This window comes from Entelurus aequoreus, linkage group LG25 (assembly GCF_033978785.1).
Source record: "Entelurus aequoreus isolate RoL-2023_Sb linkage group LG25, RoL_Eaeq_v1.1, whole genome shotgun sequence".
Classification (NCBI taxonomy): Eukaryota; Metazoa; Chordata; class Actinopteri; order Syngnathiformes; family Syngnathidae; genus Entelurus; species Entelurus aequoreus.
The window spans coordinates 10,170,823-10,191,083 of NC_084755.1; the positions used below are offsets into that span (position 1 = coordinate 10,170,823).

General features: G+C 38.4%; 2 protein-coding genes across 3 annotated transcripts in view; both read left to right on the forward strand.

Moving 5' to 3' along the window:
• Positions 1-1,865: 1,865 nt before the first annotated feature.
• LOC133642180 (zona pellucida sperm-binding protein 3-like) lies at positions 1,866-13,263 on the forward strand. Of its 2 annotated transcripts, XM_062036249.1 has the most exons (9): positions 1,866-1,897; positions 2,230-2,537; positions 4,886-4,998; positions 9,547-9,638; positions 9,705-9,882; positions 11,528-11,645; positions 12,851-12,936; positions 13,000-13,109; positions 13,171-13,263. In XM_062036249.1, exons 2-9 carry the CDS (start codon positions 2,364-2,366, stop codon positions 13,227-13,229), a joined length of 930 nt encoding a protein of 309 aa, XP_061892233.1. In that variant the 5' UTR covers positions 1,866-1,897; positions 2,230-2,363; the 3' UTR covers positions 13,230-13,263. The 2 variants fall into 2 exon arrangements, with proteins under 2 accessions (XP_061892233.1, XP_061892232.1); XM_062036248.1 differs by lacking the exon at positions 1,866-1,897 and having other exon boundaries at positions 2,168-2,537.
• A 2,329-nt stretch (positions 13,264-15,592) lies between these two features.
• lg25h17orf75 (linkage group 25 C17orf75 homolog) overlaps positions 15,593-20,261 on the forward strand; it is a 33,165-nt gene continuing 28,496 nt past the window's right edge. The window contains 5 exon segments of the mRNA XM_062036788.1: positions 15,593-16,625; positions 16,783-16,857; positions 17,040-17,165; positions 18,863-18,991; positions 19,063-19,123. Of these exon segments, the coding sequence (XP_061892772.1) occupies positions 16,483-16,625; positions 16,783-16,857; positions 17,040-17,165; positions 18,863-18,991; positions 19,063-19,123 (534 nt within the window). The 5' untranslated portion in view covers positions 15,593-16,482.

Below are 20,261 nucleotides of genomic sequence, written 5' to 3' on the forward strand. Positions count from 1 at the left end.
ACTTTTTTATGAATTGTGATTTAAAGTTGAGTTGCTACAGTTAATAGAGCAAAAAAAAAAGATGGGAAGTCTTGAATTTGACTACAAAATGAGCTTTGTGTACTAGTTTCCACAATTATCTACGCATGTCCCAAACTTAGTTAAACTTTCACTGGAATTTCCTACTTTTGTGAATGCAACTTGTGTGCTTTAAAAATGTAGGCGTGGCTAACATCTATGGAAGTACAATTGTCTCACATCAACTTATATCTATATCAATACAATACATATGCATATATTAAATGTACAAATACAAATGTGACATACAAATACATTTGTATAAATAAATGTGCATTTGTAAATATCTTTTTCAGACTTGAAAATATATCTAAATAAAACGTATAAATGTGACATACAAATCAAGAATTTGTATACATAAACGTGTTTGTAAATATATTTTTGAGATTTCCAGCGCACCCCGCGATCCCGAAGGGAATAAGCGTTATAAAATGGATGGACGGATTGCTTTTTTGCTTTTGTGTTGAGACATTCCTCCCACAAACCAGATGCTCAAATAAATGTGACCTACACACTCACCTGAACAACCAGCAGAGGGCACTGCAGCCTGATAAGAGATCAGTATCTACATCGGGACAAGGTCATTAAACTGCATTAATACAATAACATAAGCACAGTCTTTCAGATCAACTGGATAAATTGGCATTGGCTAATACAATGCTAATGTTAGCTGGCTCAGGCCCGTTGTGCGTTCTTTGTAAAGACGTGGATTGTTTTTGTGCAGAGAACTCCGGGCATTTTGCATATAATGCTCTGTGACCCAGACCGCTCTGGCTGCAATGCCCTCTGCTGGTTGTTCAGGGGAGTGTGTAGGTCATATTTATTTGTGCGTCTGGTTTGTGGGAGGAATGTCTCATCGACACAAAAGCAAAAAAGCGATCCACATATGCAAATTCGATACAAATACAAAATCAAACATATTTATATTCAAATCTCAAAAATATTTTTGAAAATGCACGTTTATACAAATTCTTGATTCATTTGTATGTCACATTTTTATATTTATAAATGTTATTTATATATATTTTAAAATCTCAAAAATATATTTACAAATACGCGTTAATGCAAATTATTTATTTGTATATCACATTTGTACTTGTATTAATATCATATTGATATGTATAAGTTGATGTGAGACAATTCTACTTCTATAAACATCCCTTGTCCCATTACAACGAGAGCACCGGATCTGTTTAGCAACGAGTGACAACCCCAATCAAGTCTTGGAGAATGATTAAGAGTACAAAAGCCCTTAAATTGATATCCCTGTTAAAAACATTTAAAGTGATTTAGGTAGCCCTTTTTTCCTTTTTTATTTATTTATTTTTTCTTCATATTTTTTCATAATTATTCATATTTAATACTCCATCTGTGTTTGCGTTTTTTTTATTGATGTTGAAAGTGCCTTGCCTTTTGTGTGAATTATAAATGTATGTTTATTATTCAATAAAATAAAAATAAAAAAATAAAAAAAACAAGCGACAACCGGAAATTGAACCAGAGCCGTGGGAAATTTACAGCCGTCTTCCCAACTCGGCATTTTGTGCGCATGCGTGTCTACGCGGAAGTACCTTAAAATGCAGTGCGCCAGTACCCGGATGTTGTCAACAGTCCCCAAATGGTGAGTAGTGTCTTTAATGGCGCCGAACCCTAAATACAAGCCAATCATAGCCATCTTGATAACATAGAGTAAGACGAACGAACGAAAAGTCGAATGGTTACAGTATTTTTATGTAAAGTTTTATATTGAACTGTTTCTGCTTGCAATTTTAGGCGTTTTGTTTGAAACGAGCCAGAAATCAATGGTTGCTTTTCCACTAACGTCCAGCAGATGTCGACAGTGAGTCATTAAACTCCATTACCCAAAACAAACATTTCCACCTTCTCTACACACAAGATGCTAAAGCTAAACAATAATGCGAGCAAACTAGTCCACAGGTATGTTTATACACATAAGTTTAACTGGCTTTAGGAACAAGTAAACATGGAGGAGAATGACTGAACCAATCAGATCAAGTCTTGCTTAAATACTTGCACCTGTCCTCCCACGTGACCTGATTGCTCAGACCCAGCTTGCTATTTGACTCCACACTGAAGCATATTTGTAAGGAATCAACACAATGCTGACCATCTTTCTGTCTTTGGTGCTGCTGTTGTCCCATTCCTCTGCAGTCAGAAACTTCAAGGACGGACCGGTCGTCGACGAAGATGGCCGAGAGTATAAATCCGCCGGCGTCGGCGTGGACGAGGTCGACGCGACGAATGAGGAAAGGCAACCCGTGCAGGTGACGTGCACGGAGAGGTCGATGATCATAGAGGTGATGGCCGACGTGTTTGGATCGAGACGTCCCGTGTCTCCCGGAGAGCTTTTTCTGGGCGGTGCGGAGCATTCGGGTTCTGGAGCGTGTCAGGCCCTCCCTGCCGCCGACGCCAATTACATCATCAAAGCCGGGCTGCTGGACTGCGGCACCCAGTTATCAGTAAGTACCTGAGACTGGAGCACGTTAATTAAACTAGTTAACTATTGTAAGGTACCCAGTGGCATACGCTGTGGTCATCTACAGCCATATCATTGGGCCCTATGCTCAAATGTGACATTTTATAAGGATAGAAACTTGTTTAATCCCTTGGGAAGTTAAAGTTAAAGTACCGATGATTGTCACACACACACACACACACACACACACTAGGTGTGGGGAAATTATTCTCTGCATTTGACCCATCAACCTGGATCACCCCCTGGAGGTGAGGGGAGCAGTGAGCAGCAGCGGTGGCCGCGCCCGGGAATCATTTTTGGGTGATCAATTGTCTTGGGTGTGATGATGTAATGTTTTTTTATAGACTGAGGCCGATCTGCAAAAGTTCAACTCCAGGTGTTGTTGAGGAGGGAGGGAGGTCAAAAGCGTCCATCATTGAGGTGTCATCGGGGGTGTTTTTCAGGACAGCCTTGTCCTGTTTTCACAGCGTCAAGGCCATTCGAGGGAGTCAAAATGTAGATTAGGATGTTTGTTTTCTGCGAGCAGACAAAACAATGACTTGTCTGTTCATTTAACCCCCAATTCCAACCCTTTATGCTGAGTGCCAAGCAGGGAGGTAATGGCTCCCATTTTTATAGTCTTTGGTATGACTCGGCCGGGGTTTGAACTCACAACCTCTCCAAGGTTTCTCATTGTTATCGCACTGGGTTGAGTTTTTCCTTGCCCCAATGTGGGATCTGAACCGAGGATGTCGTTGTGGCTTGTGCAGCCCTTTGAGACACTTGTGATATAGGGCTATATAAGTAAACATTGATTGATTGATTGATATTTCTTTATTTTTTCATGTTTCATTTCTTTTACACAATCAATCAATCAATCAATGTTTATTTATATATCCCTAAATCACAAGTGTCTCAAAGGGCTGTATAAGCCACAACGACATCCTCGGTACAGAGCCCACATACGGGCAAGGAAAACTCACCCCAGTGCACACAAATCTTTTAATTTTGACAGTACCACGTAAGATATGTTAATTGCTGAAGCGGTTTTATTGAATGTTAAACAAGCCGAAAAATAGACCCCTTTTGTACACTGTTGAGGGGCGTCAATGCTCAGTAGTGTGCAAGTGTGTTTCTGTATAGTATCTCCAGCCGTGTCCATGTGGTGACATCCATTACGCTATTTTGAGAGGTGAAGTCTGACTAAGTAGGACATCACTGAAGGCCTAGGTGAGAAACGCACGACCCGCCACTTTAACGTTAGTTTAAACCAGGGGTCACCAACGCGGTGCCCGCGGGCACCAGGTAGCCCGTAAGGACCAGATGAGTAGCCCGCTGGCCTGTTCTAAAAATAGCTCAAATAGCAGCACTTACCAGTGAGCTGTCTCTATTTTTAAAATTGTATCTATTTACTAGCAAGCTGGTCTCGCTTTGTGCGACATTTTTAATTTTAAGAGAGACAAAACTCAAATAGAATTTGAAAATCCAAGAAAATATTTTAAAGACTTGGTCTTCACTTGTTTAAATAAATTCATTAATTTTTTTACTTTGCTTCTTATAACCTTCAGAAAGACAATTTTAGAGAAAAAATACAACCTTAAAAATGATTTTAGGGTTTTTAAACACATATACCTTTGCAATGCCAGGCTTCTCTCTAACTGACAAAGAAACAGATAACAGATTTGGTGTCCAGTTCAAAGTGTGACATGATTTATTTAAAAATTTGAGAGTTGACTTTTGTATTTTACATGAGTTATTATTTGTACAAACATGGTGCAAAGTAATTCATGATTTTTTTTAAAATGTTGGTGGCTAGCTTGTTAAAATGGGATATTGTGATTTCACAAGACTGTCTTAGAAGTGATCATTTGAAAATTTTCAATTTGAAAAATGTGCACTTAGAGAAAATATAAAAATAAAGTGTTGCATATTGATATTTATCTGTTTCTATATATATTTATTGTGAGAAATCATTAAGATGATCAGTGTTTCCACAAAGATAAATATTATTAATAATAACATAGAGTTAAAGGTAAATTGAGCAAATTGGCTATTTCTGGCAATTTATTTAAGTGTGTATCAAACTGGTAGCCCTTCGCATTAATCAGTACCCAAAAAGTAGCTCTTGGTTTCAAAAAGGTTGGTGACCCCTGGTTTAAACACTAACACTGTTTAAATATTTAATTGATTCTTTAGTGTACCACTAGATGGAGCCCACATACCACAAGTGGTACAAGTACCACCGTTTGAGAATCACTAAAATAGTGTAACAAACATCTATATTCTTCATAGTAGTAGTATTTTGTGTAACCTTAACGATGTATAAAATGTGTTTTTATTTTTTATCTGTAGTTATCCGACGACTCCGTTATTTATTCCAACCATCTGACCTTTTCACCTCAACGCCGTCATGTCATCACAAGGCTGACCCAAGCTGTTATTCCCGTTTCCTGTCACTATAGAAGGTAACATTCTCTATTTTTACTAAAATTGTTCTACTTAAGTCTTTTATCCATCTGTGCATTGTTTTTTTAATCCCAAATGTATTTATTGTTATCAGCAACTCGTTTCCACAACATTGAAGCTTTCTCTTTGTCAAAAACTACTGCAATTACACTTTCTTTATTAATTAGTCCTTTTCTAATTTCCTCTTCCAACTGCAATGTTTCTTCCTTTCCCAAATCCACTTTGGTAGCTTTTTATTATTGCTTTTAACTCATAACATACCAGTCTTTCAATAGTAATTTTTTCTATAACTTTGCAGAAATTTGAAGTCCATGCTGTTGGTCTATAATTACCTGCCTCTTCCTGGTTTGCATATTGGAATTACTACAGCTTCTTTCGGTAACACTTTAGTATTAGAACCATTAATTAGTTGCTTATTAACATAGGGTTGGGGTTTGGGTTAGGGAAGACTCTTAGTTAATGGCTTACTAGTTGTATAATAAGGCCATGCAGAATAAGGCATTATTAAGTACTTAATTAGTCATTAAGTACTTATTAACAGCCAATATGTTAGGGTTAGGGAAGACTCTTAGTTAATGGCTTACTGGTTGTATAATAAGGCCATGCAGAATAAGGCATTATTAAGTACTTAATAATGACTAATTAACAGCCAATATGTTACTAATTTGCATGTTAATAAGCAACTCATTAATGGTGAATATGTTTCCCATACTAAAGTGTTGCCCTTCTTTCAACTCAGCTGGTCATTTTCCTTCATATATCCTATTATATAATTTCAAAATAATTTATTTGCCCTTGTTATCAAAGTTTTTTGGTGTTTTTTTTTTTTTATATCATGTGGTAACTCACCTGGTCTTTTCCTGGGGTCGTTTCAATATTCCACCCATTTCATTCATAGAACATTTCATATCTGTAGTGTTTCTAAAGTCATTATCGTTAGTCATTTCCCCAATATTTAAATTTGTGTTTTCTATTCTTTTTCTTTATTTCTCAAATTATCATCGCTCTGCACTTTAACAAATGTTTTTGCTTCCACTGAACAATTAACATGGCGTTGGATTGTGTTCCCAAGATAGTTCTTTCACATTTAAGAACTTTGCTGCTGTCTTGACGATTTTGTTGATCTTTTTAGTCTTATTTCTTGTCTGTTCTGTACAGTTTATTATATATGCCAGGAACACAACTCGTTTGTCCATAGAAATTCCTGTATTAGTTGCCTCTTGTTTATTACTTGAACTGTTCTCACTTCTTTCTTGTCTTACTTTAACTGCCTCTGCATATGTAATTAAGTGTTGCTCTGGTTTGTCAACAAATTGGAAGATGCCAGCGGTCTTCAAAGTACCCCAAAGCGGCCACAAATGATTGGAGGATGTGGGCAGAACAGTGGACACTCTTGTGATTTGGATAACATGGGACCGTCTGCCCTGCGGGACGAATTTGAGGACCAGTAATAGACAAGAGTAAAAAGCAATTTATTTTAGCTCGCAAACAAGTAATTCTAATTTGGATTGTTTCCCTGGCTTCGAGACTCTCCCGAAGGACAGTGCGGCGAAGACACAACAAACTCCCTTCTTATCTCTCATGGACACACACCTGTTGTTTACTTTGGACTGACTGGTGGTTGCAAGAGCACTAAGGTCACAGAACAGAGACACGCTGCAGGCTTACACACACACACATGCATCCACAAAAAATACACGCCACACACACATACCCCACCCCCATCCTACGCCTTCGCTTGAGTCCCTTAGGGGTGATGGATGACTGAGCAGTGTTTTAGATAGCAGCAGCAGCCTGCCTCTGAACCCCCACTACCTCCCCTCTGTTGCGAGTCTTGTGAATTCTTTGTAACTTGTTTGTGTGCTATGGCTATTGAGGGCTTTTTTTCTGGACCCCTTCCCAGCCTTAGACTGAATATTTTTTTATACCCATTCCTATTTTTTGCTTGTTTCCCACCTTTTTAAGGGGCGCCCGCCGTCAGCGGTCCTGTTCTGTCTCCCTGTAATGTTTGTCTGCTCTTGAGTGGGACTGTGCTGAACACGTAATTGCGATTCCTTGTATGTCTTGTACCTGAATTGATAAAGTGGACAGTTGTATATAAGGTCTAACGTAAAAGCTTGAACCCGATCATAATTCTTTCCGGGAGCACTTCCTCGACAAACTGCACAAGTCCAGAGTCGCTCTGTCTTCTTTACGTTCCTGAATGTCGTCAGTCTCTTCATCATTGTGACAGTTGCCCTTTTTATTTCTCTCTTCAAATCTTTAAAATGTTCTCCTCTTGGAATTCCTGTCTCTACACCAGCCCCCTTTTGTTCTCCCACTTCTATTTGTCTCCTTTATCTTATTGTACAGCTTTTGCAATCGCATTGCTTTGCTCTTTTGCTCTCCATTTTTACATTTAATCAACAGGCTTTCGTCCCTTAGCACTTTCGCCATCTCCACCTCTCCAAAGTCCTTCTTTAACCCATTAACCAATGTCATCAAACTAATATCGTTTATGTCCCTATTTGACTTCAATATATATATATATTCTTGCAATTTTCTAACAATGTTTTTCATTCATTCATTCGATTATTTACAATCCGAAGAGGTATGATGTGGAAGGGAGGGTGTTAGTTTAGGGTTGAAGTTGTCTGGAGGTGTTCTTTTAGTGCAGTTTTGAAGGAGGATAGGATTTACTAATGGTTTCTAATGTTGTAAACATGTGTAGACTGTGTCAGCCTGCGACACATAGTCATTTTGATAGTAGGCTATTATAGCTAATATAGACACTTACATCATGTGTTGCCTTCATTATAAGACTTGTATGAGGCTTTTAATTTTTTGCGACTCCAGACATATTTGTTTTTTGTATTTCTGGTCCAATATGGCTCTTTCAACGTTTTGGGTTGCCGACCCTTGTGCTAGACCAGGGTTGTCCAAAGTGCGGCCCGGGGGCCATTTGCGGCCCGCAGCCAATTGTTTACCGGCCCGCCACACATTCTGGAAATGCTATTGCAAAAATTAAAAATTTTTTTTAAAAAAGTGTAATGAGGTGAAATCTAACTAGAAAAAGTTGCAATGTTGACACAAAGCTACCATGCAGGCTTTTTTTAAATTTTGTCTATCTTTCTTTTTTCTTTTTTTGCCATTGCTCAAAAAAAAAATCAATGTTATAATGAATTATTGACCTATTCAAGGCTCCAATTATTTCAAATATTTCACTTTAAAATGTTTTATGTAGGAAATATTGCATATATTGTGTGGTTGCCGTACAAAAACATCAACATTTTATTTGACAAAAGAGCATAAAACAAACAAAATAGTTTAAACGTAAAATCGACAGATACATCTGAAGTTGAGCTTGTAACTTAAGTGTTGAAAGTTTAAAAAAAACAACTAATAATGACTCACTTTCTGAGTGGGGCACCTTTTGGATCCCAAATATATTTAATGGGATTTTATTTATCTTTTCACTGTGATTACTCAAAAATAATAATGAATTAAAATCAATGGTGTCCTGCATTATTGATATTTTTATTTATTTATTTATTTATTTTTATTTTTTATTTTTTTTGTCCTGTCTAGCTTCTCAGGCAAATCACATAGTAGATGTAGATGCCCATATCGGCTGTTCAGATTTACTTTACAAAAGGGAAGTGTAGGATACTTTTCTTGTTGCCTTATTTGTATTTGACTTTATTAAATGTATTTATATTATCATTTGGTGCAGCCGGGCTGGAGCAGGAGGGGATAGAAAGAGGAAAAAAAGGAAGACACGGGGGGGGAATTGTGGGGACAAGAGGGGGATTAGACAGAGGGACAAAAACAACAACAACAATAGAGCAACATCAGCAAATACGACATGTACAAATATGATGGTAAAAGTAATAGCAAATAAGCAGTTAGCGAAAATAAAAAAGAATACAGAAATGACAGAGCATTATTACACTACAAATGGAGCAATGTGAATACCAATAGAAATAGCGCTATTGATAATGAACAATACCAATACTTTACCTTTATTATCAACAATACAGTTGTTCAAATGCAACAATACATATACGTAATGAAAACTTGAGATACGAAATAATAATAATGAATTAAAATCAATGGTGTACTGCATTATTGATATTTTTAAGGCTCTAATTACGTCACATCAAACATTGCTTTCTGCATGTTTTGGGCAGTGGGGGAAATACTGCATATTTCAGTTTTATTATAAAAAAACTAAGTTGTCTTTGACAGAAAAGGCATAAAACCTTTTTGTTTTTTTAAGCTTTGTATCAACCTGAAGTTGATATACTGTACAGATTTACTGTAAGCGTTATATAAATAAAATAATAATAATTTCCCTTTTTTTTTTTTTTAACATTTTAATGACTTAGACCCTTTATGGTCCCCGGGAGCCCTAAAGGTAAAAAACAAACAAAATCCATATATTTTGTTATGGTTTGAAAATGAAAAATATCAACATGGCCCCCACATGCTTTAATTTTTCCGTGTGCGGCCCTCAGTGGAAAAAGTTTGGACACCCCTGTGCTAGACTGTACTTGTTGTGTGTACAGGAGACACGTTGTGAGCAGTCACCCTCAGGAGGTCCCTCCCATTATCTCCTCTCCTACAAAGACCTCTCCTTTCTCGCTGAAGCTGATGTCCGGTAAGTGACAACTCCGCGCCTTCACTCAACAATCTGGGTAACAACTTTGTCCTCGTACTGCTGCAGATGACTGGACAAGACTGAGGCTGTCCAACGTTTTCTACCTCGGAGACTTCATCAACATCGAGGCCTCTTATATCAACCCCGGTCCAGAACAACGACAACTCTTTATTGACAGCTGCGTCGCAACCCTGAGTGCAGATTCAACATCAGTGCCCAGATACTTCTTCATTGAAAACAATGGGTGATTATTAATTAGGGACCGCAATGTCCCTTTGGAACAGAGGACCCTATTGTAATTGTAAGGTTTTATTATTATTCTTTATTATACCGCCGCCTCTTTGAGCTGTAATTTGACCCCCTTAACATGCTTCAAAACTCACCATATTTGACACACACATCAGGACTGGCGAAAATTGGAATTTAATCAAAAAACCTAGCCCCAAAACTCAAAATTGCGCTCTAGCGCCCCCTAGGAAGAAAACACAGACAAAACTGCCTGTAACTCCCACTAGGAATGTTGGAGAGACATGAAACAAAAACCTCTATGTAGGTCTCACTTAGACCTACATTTCATACACTGACATCCTTCATCAAAAATCAACAGGAAGTTTGCAATTCCCCCTTCAAAACAAACGTTTTGTAAAAACAGTGACTTTTGCTTCTGTGAGCTATAATTTGACCCCCTTAACATGCTTCAAAACTCACCAAACTAGACACACACATCAGGACTGGCAAAAATTGCGATCTAATAAAAAACCCAACCCCAAAACTCAAAATTGCGCTCTAGCACCCCCTAGGAAGAAAACACAGACAAAACTGCATGTAACTCCCACTAGGAATGTCGGAGAGACATGAAACAAAAACCTCTATGTAGGTCTCACTTAGACCTACATTTCATGCACTGACATCCTTCATCAAAAATCAACAGGAAGTTTGCAATTCCCCCTTCAAAACAAAAGTTTTGTAAAAACAGTCACTTTTGCCTCTGTGAGCTATAATTTGACCCCCTTAACATGCTTCAAAACTCACCAAACTGGACACACACATCAGGACTGGCAAAAATTGCAATCTAATAAAAAAAAAAAAAAAAAACTCAAAATTGCGCTTTAGCGCCCCCTAGGAAGAAAACACAGACAAAACTGCCTGTAACTCCCACTAGGAATGTCGGAGAGACATGAAACAAAAACCTCTATGTAGGTCTCACTTAGACCTACATTTCATACACTGACATCCTTCATCAAAAATCAACAGGAAGTTTGCAATTCCCCCTTCAAAACAAAAGTTTTGTAAAAACAGTCACTTTTGCCTCTTTGAGCTATAATTTGACCCCCTTAACATGTTTCAAAACTCACCAAACTGGACACACACATCAGGACTGGCAAAAATTGTGATCTAATAAAAAAAACAAAAACCCAAAACTCAAAATTGCACTCTAGCGCCCCCTAGGAAGAAAACACAGACAAAACTGCTCCTAGGAAGAAAACACAGACAAAAATGCCTGTAACGTCCAGCAGGAATGTCATAGAGACATGAAACAAAAACCTCTATGTAGGTATCACTTAGACCTACATTTCATATATTGACAATCTCCAGCAAAAATCAACAGGAAGTTTGCAATACCCCCTTCAAAACAAAAGTTTTGTAAAAACCTGTCACCTATTTTCAAAAATTATCTCCTGAACGCGTTTGTCGTGTCGGCTTCAAACTAGCACAGGAGAGATTGAACCCTTCTGATTAAAAGTTGACGAAAGAGTTTTAATTACTGCTCCGGTTTGGATTTTATGTGCCGTCAAAGTCGGGCCCGTCCATCGCTGCTAGCAGCTTTAATTCATCATGTGTCTCTTTGCAGGCCTTATTAGGTCATCTTGTTTTTGCGTCTCCCTCAGGTGTCTATCAGACTCAAAACTGCACACTTCCAGAAGCCACTTCCTGCCCCGAAGGAGAGTGGATGTTGTCCAGCTGCAGCTTGACGCTTTCCGGTTTCAACGCGATAATAGGAACTCTGTAAGATGACTTGCTAACCTATATTGCCAAAAGTATTTGGCCACCCCTCCGAATGATCAGAATCAGGTGTTCTAATCCATTGACCCGGCCACAGGTGTATAAAATCAAGCACTTAGGCATGGAGACTGTTTCTACAAACATTTGTGAAAGAACGGGCCGCTCTCAGTGATTTCCAGCGTGGAACTGTCGGCTTTATTATAAGAAAATGGAAGAGTTTGGGAACAACAGCAACTCAGCCACCAAGTGGTAGGCCACGTAAACTGACTGAGGGGTCAGCGGGTGCTGAAGCGCATAGTGCAAAGACTTTCTGCACAGTCAGTTGCTACAGAGCTCCAAACTTTGTGTGACCTTCCAATTAGCCCACGTACAGTACGCAGAGTGCTTCATGGAATGGGTTTCCATGGCCGAGCAGCTGCATCTAAGCCATACATCACCAAGTCCAATGCAAAGCGTCTGATGCAGTAGTGTAAAGCACGTCGCCACTGGACTCTAGAGCAGTGGAGACGCCTTCTCTGGAGTGGTGGAACCTGCTTTTCCATCTGGCAATCTGATGGACCAGTCTGGGTTTGGAGGTTGCCAGGAGAACGCTACATTTCGAACTGCATTGTGCCGAGTGTGAAGTTTGTCTGGAGGAGGAATTATGGTGTGGGGTTGTTTTTCAGGGAGTTGGGCTTGGCCTCTTAGTTCCAGTGAAAGGAACTTTGAATGCTCCAGGATACCAAAACATTTTGGACAATTCCATGCTCCCAACCTTGTGGGAACAGTTTGGAGCAGGCACCATCGTCTTCCAACATGACTGTGCACAAAGCAAGGTCCATAAATACATGGATGGCAGAGTCTGGTGTGGATGAACTTGACTGGCCTGCACAGAGTCCTGACCTGAACCCGATAGAACACCTTTGGGATGAATTAGAACGGAGACTGAGAGCCAGGCCTTCTCCACCAACATCAGTGTGCGCTTTTGGAAGAATGGTGGAAAATTCCTATAAACACACTCCGCAACCTTGTGGACAGCCTTCCCAGAAGAGTTGAAGCTGTAATAGCTGCAAAAAGGTGGACCCACATCATATTGAACCCTATGGGTTAGGAATGGGATGGCACTTCAAGTTCATATGTGAGTCAAGGCAGGTGGCCAAATACTTTTGGCAATATAGTGCTTTACAACAAATCCAGACACACTTTTGGATTGTTTTTTCCTCTTTCAGATATTTATAACATGTCAGCTGAAAGCGAGCTCTGAAATGTGGAGAAGCAGCCCTGTCAACAAGGCCTGCTCTTATGTGAATTCAAGGTAATACTTTTTTTTTTAAATTTCTTGAATAAAAACTTGACCGAGACATAATTTCCTCCTTAGATGGATAAACGTGGACGAGAGCGACGACGTGTGCAGCTGCTGTGAAAGCACCTGCAGCCAGAATTTCCCCAAACAGGATAATAAAGATATAACACGTCACAATGCGGAAGGTACAACAAGATGCGTAGTTTCAGTCCTGCAAACATTGTATTTAAATTGTTTATATTTCAGGTACCGTTATCTGTGATACCACCATTCTGGGTCCTCTTGTGATTCTACCCAACAAGTAACCAACACATGAACAATAAATTGTTTTTATTTGGGTGTATTTGTTGCTTTTTGGACGAGAGGTAGGGAAAATGTTCCACAATCTCAACTGTGGTCCCACCCAAATGCTATTTTTCCAAGAGGGGCAATTTTCTACTTTTTCTTGTGCCTACTGGTTACAAAAATTATTTTTCTCTCCAAGCTGACAGACATTTGTTTCAAATGATTTTGCTTAAACAAAACATGTTATCTTTATAAAATGCAGAGGATTGCATTGTAAATGTTTGGTTCAGGCTGTTTACATTATTGAGGGGCTACTTAAGTAAATTGTTCCAGGGGCCACATTTACAGTAAGCTAAGGACTTCTCCCTTCACTAGTATTCTTGTTTTTGAAACCCACCATTGTAAGTGGTAGACATTTGTTTTAAGTCAATTTGCACACTTTTTTTTTAGAAAAAAATAGCCCAATTATGCGTAATACAAGTATCCACTCCAGTAGACGCTGGCCTTTAGGAGGTTAAAATGTCAATATAAGGACCTAACACTGATCCGAGTTCCTCTTTACAAATGTGTTTTAGTGTATATATTTTTTATTATACAGTTTTTAATTTGCTGCAAAAAATGTTAGTCTCAAGTTTTAAACTGACCTCGGGGGCCTGTAAGGAAGGCCTGGGCAAATTATGGCCCGGGGGCCACATGCGGCCCGTTGAGCTTTTCAATCTGGCCCGCCGGACATTCCCAAATAACTGTTTAAAATGAAAAGTGTAGCTGCCATTATGATGTGCAGTGATGTTTTCTAATGACCGTAAGTCTTCAACTATACTAAGTCTTTCAATGGTTGGAATCTGCATCATATACTAGTTATTATGGTCATCTAATTAGTTACTATGGTCATCTAATTACTTAATATGGTCACTATGTGGTATCTCAGATTGTAGGTGGGGTTTTTTTCACCGTTTGTTGCATTTTGGTTGCGTTTAGGTTGATTGTAAAATATGTTGTCAATATTCAGTGTTTTATCATTCATAGTTAATATTGTAAATCCCACATTCTTTGTTTTCATGTACATTCTGGGTGTCTCATTCAGTAAAAAAAAATTGTAATTCCATTCCGTTTTTTAAGGCGGTCTGTCATGTTTTTAGCTTTCAGTCATTATTGTGAGGTTTTGTATTAGTGTTCCTAAAAATAGATGTACTGGCCCCCAGACACACTTTTAAAAAAAAATCTAAATCTGGCCCCCCGAGTAAAATAATTGCCCAGGCCTGCTGTAAAGTGTAATTCCAGGGCCTTGATCACTGCGTTAAAATGTACAACTCTAGTTTTGGGCCACTAGAGGGCAAACAAAATTACAGGAGAATATATAAAGTAATTCCAAATTGATAAAGTTGGATCAATGTTTCATATATTTGAGGACTTAAAGTAATTCAACCTCTAAAACACATGACAGAAAGCCATTAATATGGTTGAATGATTTATTAAAACAGTCGTTTATTTTTGTAAAATATACACCTTGTGAAATGTCTTAAAACGTTTCATAAAGGCATAACTATCAATAACCATTTTAGATTTACTTATTTTAAAAACGAATTTAATATCCCATTTCCTTATGGTACACTGCAATATTGCTCAAAAGACATATAAACAAGTTATGGTACATTAGTAATCAAACTAAGTTTACAAGAGCAAGAATTGCAGTCGTTCTGTTTAAGGCTAGGAACGATATAGACGTGAGTGCTTGTTGTGGAAGGACACATTTAAGGTTGTACTTTTATAACGCATGCGCATTAGCCTCTGTTTACCTTCGATATTGCCTGTTCGTGGCTAACATTTGCTCTTCAAACCACAACAAAAAACAGCTGTTGTCGAAATTTATGTCAAATTCAGCCCGGTTAATTGACAAACTAATATATATATAATACAAAAATAATTAACATAAAAACGAAAAATTAGCACCCGTTTAATGAACATATAAACGACAAACTAGCACGTGTTTAATTATATATATATATATATATATATATATATATATATATATATATATATATACTGTGTATATATAAATTGACAAAGTTGGATCAATGTTTCATATATTTGAGGACTTAAAGTAATTCAACCTTTAAAACACATGACAGAAAGCCATTAATATGGTTGAATGATTTATTAAAACAGTCGTTTATTTTTGTAAAATATACACCTTATGAAATGTCTTATAACGTTTCATAAAGGCATAATTATCAATAACCATTTTAGATTTACTTATTTTAAAAACAAGTCTAAAAGAGCAAGAATTGCAGTCGTTCTGTTTAAGGTTAGGAACGATATAGACGTGACTGCTTGTTGTGGCAGGACACATTTAAGGTTGTACTTTTATAACGCATGCGCATTAGCCTCTGTTTACCTTCGATATTGCCTGTTCGTGACTAACATTTGCTCTTCGAACCACGACAAAAACAGCCGTTGTTGAAATTTATGTCAAATTCAGCCTGGTTAATTGACAAACTAATATATATAATACAAAAATAATTAACATAAATACGAAAAATTACCACCCGTTTAATGAATATAAAAACGACAAACTAGCACGTGTTTAATGATATATATGTATACATTTATAAAGTTGGCACAATGTTTCATTTATTTGAGGACTTAAAGTAATTCAACCGTTAGAACACATGACAGAAAGCCATAGATATGGTTGAATGTTTTATTAAAACTGTCGTTTATTTTTGTAAAATAGACACCTTATGAAATGTCTTAAAACGGGTCGTAAAGGCATAATATAACCATTTTATATTCAGTTATTTTAAAAACGAATTTAATATCTTATTTCCTTATGGTACACTGCAATATTGCTCAAATAAGACATACAAACAAGTTATGGTACATTAGTAATCAAACTAAGTCTAAAAGAGCATGAATTGCAGTCGTCCTGTTTAAGGTTAGGAACGACATAGACGTGACTGCTTGTTGTGGTAGGACATATTTAAGGTTGTACTTTTATAACGCATGCGCATTAGCCTCTGTTTACCTTCGATATATCGTGACTAACATTTGCTCTTCAAACTACGTTGTCGAAATTTATGTCAAATTCAGTCTGGTTAAATGAAAAACTAACACGTTTTTAATTAGCATTAAAACGACAAATTAGCACCCGTTAAATGAACATAAAAACGACTAGCTAGCACGTGTTTAATGAACATTAAAAGCGACAAGCTAGCACGTATTTAATGAACATAAAAACGACAAGCTAGCACATATTTAACGAACAAAACAAACATGTTTACATCGCAAACGTCGTCATTCCAGGATTCCATTGACGTGGAGGAGAGAGAAGACTTCGACAACGAGGACATTTCAGGCTACAACCAGAAGGTTCAATTGAACTGCTATTACGCCATCTATCTGTACCAGGGCACAAGGTAGCCATCTTTTACCATCACTTTGTTTCATATTTATTTATATAGTCCTTCTTCCTCTGTATTGTTCTCAATGATATGACCTTGCCGTGTATTATGATCCCTGCGTGTGCAAGCAGTGCATGAAACACTAACCAGGTGATGAATGAAACTGTCATAGATCTGAGGCTACTGGGGAAAATGTGTCTTGGAAGCAAGGGCGAGCAGACTCCACAAGCAGTCAGGAGGACTTTAGGTAACACAGGAGTTGTCCCATTCAACCGCGTCACATCCACGGGCTGCCATGGGAAATGACATTCATCATTTCTTGCCATTCAGCTTTCTCCATCCGCTTCCTGTTGTGGCTTCAAACACTCCTCACTGGTCCTCGATCAGCTGCTTGTGTCCACACTGAGCCTTTTCTATCCCTCCCTACAGCTTGACCCTGATTGACAGCAGCCTGCCAATGGAGGCGGAACCAGAGCTGCGTACGTACATCTCCAGGAGGCTGAGCAAAGGAGCCCTGCTCGGAGGCATGGGCAACATCGCCACGGTGGAACTCAGGTGGGACCCATAATCCCTCGTTTTGGAAAACTACTTCCAAATTGTCCCACCCCACAACACATTGCATCCGGAGAGTATTCACAGCGCTTCACTTTTCCCACATTTTGATGTTACAGCCTTATTCCGAAATGGAATACATTCGTTGTATTCAAAGTTCTACACACAATACCCCATAACGACAATGGGAAAATTTGTCAAATCACATGTAGCGTATTTTTCGGATTATAAATCGCTCCGGAGTATCAATCGCACCGGCCGAAAATGCATAATAAAGAAGGAAAAAAAACATATATAAGTCGCATTTTTGGGGGAAATGTATTTGATAAAAGCCAACACCAAGAATAGACATTAGAAAGGCAATTTAAAATAAATAAAGAATTGTGAACAACAGGCTGAATAAGTGTACGTTATATGAGGCATAAATAACCAACTGAGAACGTGCCTGGTATGTTAACGTAACATATTATGGTAAGAGTCATTCAAATAACTATAACATATAGAACATGCTATATGTTTACCAAACAATCTGTCACTCCTAATCGCTAAATCCCATGAAATCTTCTTCCTCTGTGTCGCTTCTAAATATTATTATTTAAAATTTTACGGTAATGTGTTAATAATTTCACACATAAATCGCTCCAGGGTATAAATCTTACCCTCGGCCAAACTATGAAAAAAACTGCGATTTATAATCCGAAAAATACGGTACATAAATACCGTATTTTCCGGACCATAGGGCGCACCGGATTACACACACTGCCGATGAATGGTCTATTTTTAATCTTTTTTCATATCAGAATCATAATCACAATCAGAAATACTTTATTAATCCCAGAGGGGAAATTGAGATTTTCAGCACAATCCCATTCAAGAGCAGACAAACGTTACAAGGAGACAGAACAGGATCGTTGACGGGTCTGCCAACTTCTGGCACCCCTTACAAAAAAGGTGAGAAACAGGTAAACGCTGGTGAGGGGGGGGGGGGGGTGAGAAAATAAAATATTCAGTCTAAGCCTGGGCCCTGGAGAGGGGGTCCAGACTGAGGCCAAGGGGGGGAAAACTCATAGCCATAGCACACATAAGCATGTGTGTAAGAGGTAAACATCAAAGGACATTAAAGACATTAAAAGAGCAGAGCTGATCCAACCAGCCATTTATACATACAACTACAAAAGTAAAAAAAGACGACAACAAAAAAACATATACACTGTGGTGGCCTCTGCATTGTTCCATCCATCGTCTGCTGGGGTGTTGGGAGCATGGCCAGAGACAGGAGCAGACACAACAAAGCAACCAAGAGAGCCGACTCCACCCTCGGTCGCCCACTAACTCTCAGCCAGTGTGTATATATATATATATATATATATATATATATATATATATATATATTAGGCATACCAGATTATACGGCGCATTAAAGGAGTCATATTATCATTATTTTTTTCTAAAAGTAAAACACTTCCTTGTGGTCTACATAACATGTAATGGTGGTTCTTTGGTCAAAATGTTGCATAAATGATGTTTTACAGATCATCTTCAAGCCGCTTTCTGACAGTCGCTTCAGGATGCGCCGTTTTGTGGGCGGTCAAAATTTTCCATTTTGGAATGAGGCTATAACATACCAAAATGTGTAAAAAGAGGAGCGCTGTGAGTACTTAGTGGATGCACTGTACAGTATAAAGTATGTCTGTCTCCAGTGTTCCAGAGCAGGCAGTGGGCTGCTACTGTTGCCTCCTGGAGCAGGAAAGTTCCCCCGACCAACCCGATGCAGACGGCAACGGATACGTCATCTGCTTCCTGGGAGGTTCCGAAAAAGGACTCAACTTATATCCAATTTTTTTCTAAATGAGCGCATTTTTCATTTTCACCACGCCTGATGATCCTTGACTGCACGCACATATAGGCTGGAGCTTGACAAATACGTCCAAGGCCTTCACAGCAGCCTGCAAACACCAGAGGTACAGAACGAGTCACTTTTGAGAACGTGAATGCACGGAAGCCCCATTAAAAGTCTGAATAAAGCCTTACGATCAGAGATGGGTAGAGTAGCCAGAAGTTGTACTCAAGTAAGAGTACCATGACTTTAGAGCAAGGTTAGGACTGCCCTCAAAGGGCTGCTTGTAGCATGACTACGAAGGATTGATCCCTATATTATTACACAATTGCTTATGCATTTGATTATTACATATACAGTACAGGCCAAAAGTTTGGACACACCTTCTCCTCATTCAACGCGTTTTCTTTATTTTCATGACTATTGTAGTGGATTGTCCGAAGCTTAAACTGCAACAAGAGTGAGTTTAGTACAAAAGGTTTATTTACTAATAATCAAAAGTACAAAGTTGGATTGAGCTGCCCATGCAGACAAACAAACGTCCTCCGTAGGACACAAGAATCAAGCAATCTCTCTCAGCCCTTGTCACTTGGCCATTTTATCTGTTTCCCTCATGCGTCAAGGTCCTGATGTTTTCGACCTGTTTGTTTTGCAACATCCTTGAATCCCTTAGTCATGCTTAGACAATCAAAACATTTTGTAGAATGGTCGGCCCGACTCCATATTGGACTTTGGCCTACATCTAGTCCTTCAATGGTTTAGAATAGAAGAGAAATGAAACGAGCAGACATTCTTGACAGACACGAAATATAGCTCAAAGGTCAGAAATTCCACCACACTATTTACATTGTAGATTGTCACTGAAGGCATCAAAACTATGAATGAACACATGTGGAGTTATGTACTTAACAAAAAAGGTGAAATACCTGAAAACATGTTTTATATTCTAGTTTCTTCAAAATAGCCACCCTTTGCTCTGATTACTGCTCTGCGCACTCTTGGCATTTCTCTCCATGAGCTTCAAGCACACCTGTGAAGTGAAAACCATTTCAGATGACTACCTCTTGAAGCTCATGGAGAGAATGCCAATAGTGTGCAAAGCATTAATCAGAGCAAAGGGTGGCTATTTTGAAGAAACTAGAATATAAAACATTAAATTCACAGCTCCAGCATTCCTTCCCCCTGTAGATAGCGCCATCAAAAATATTTACAATTTAGAGCAGGGAAAAGAAGTTGGCAAATGGTCAGGGATAGACTGTAGA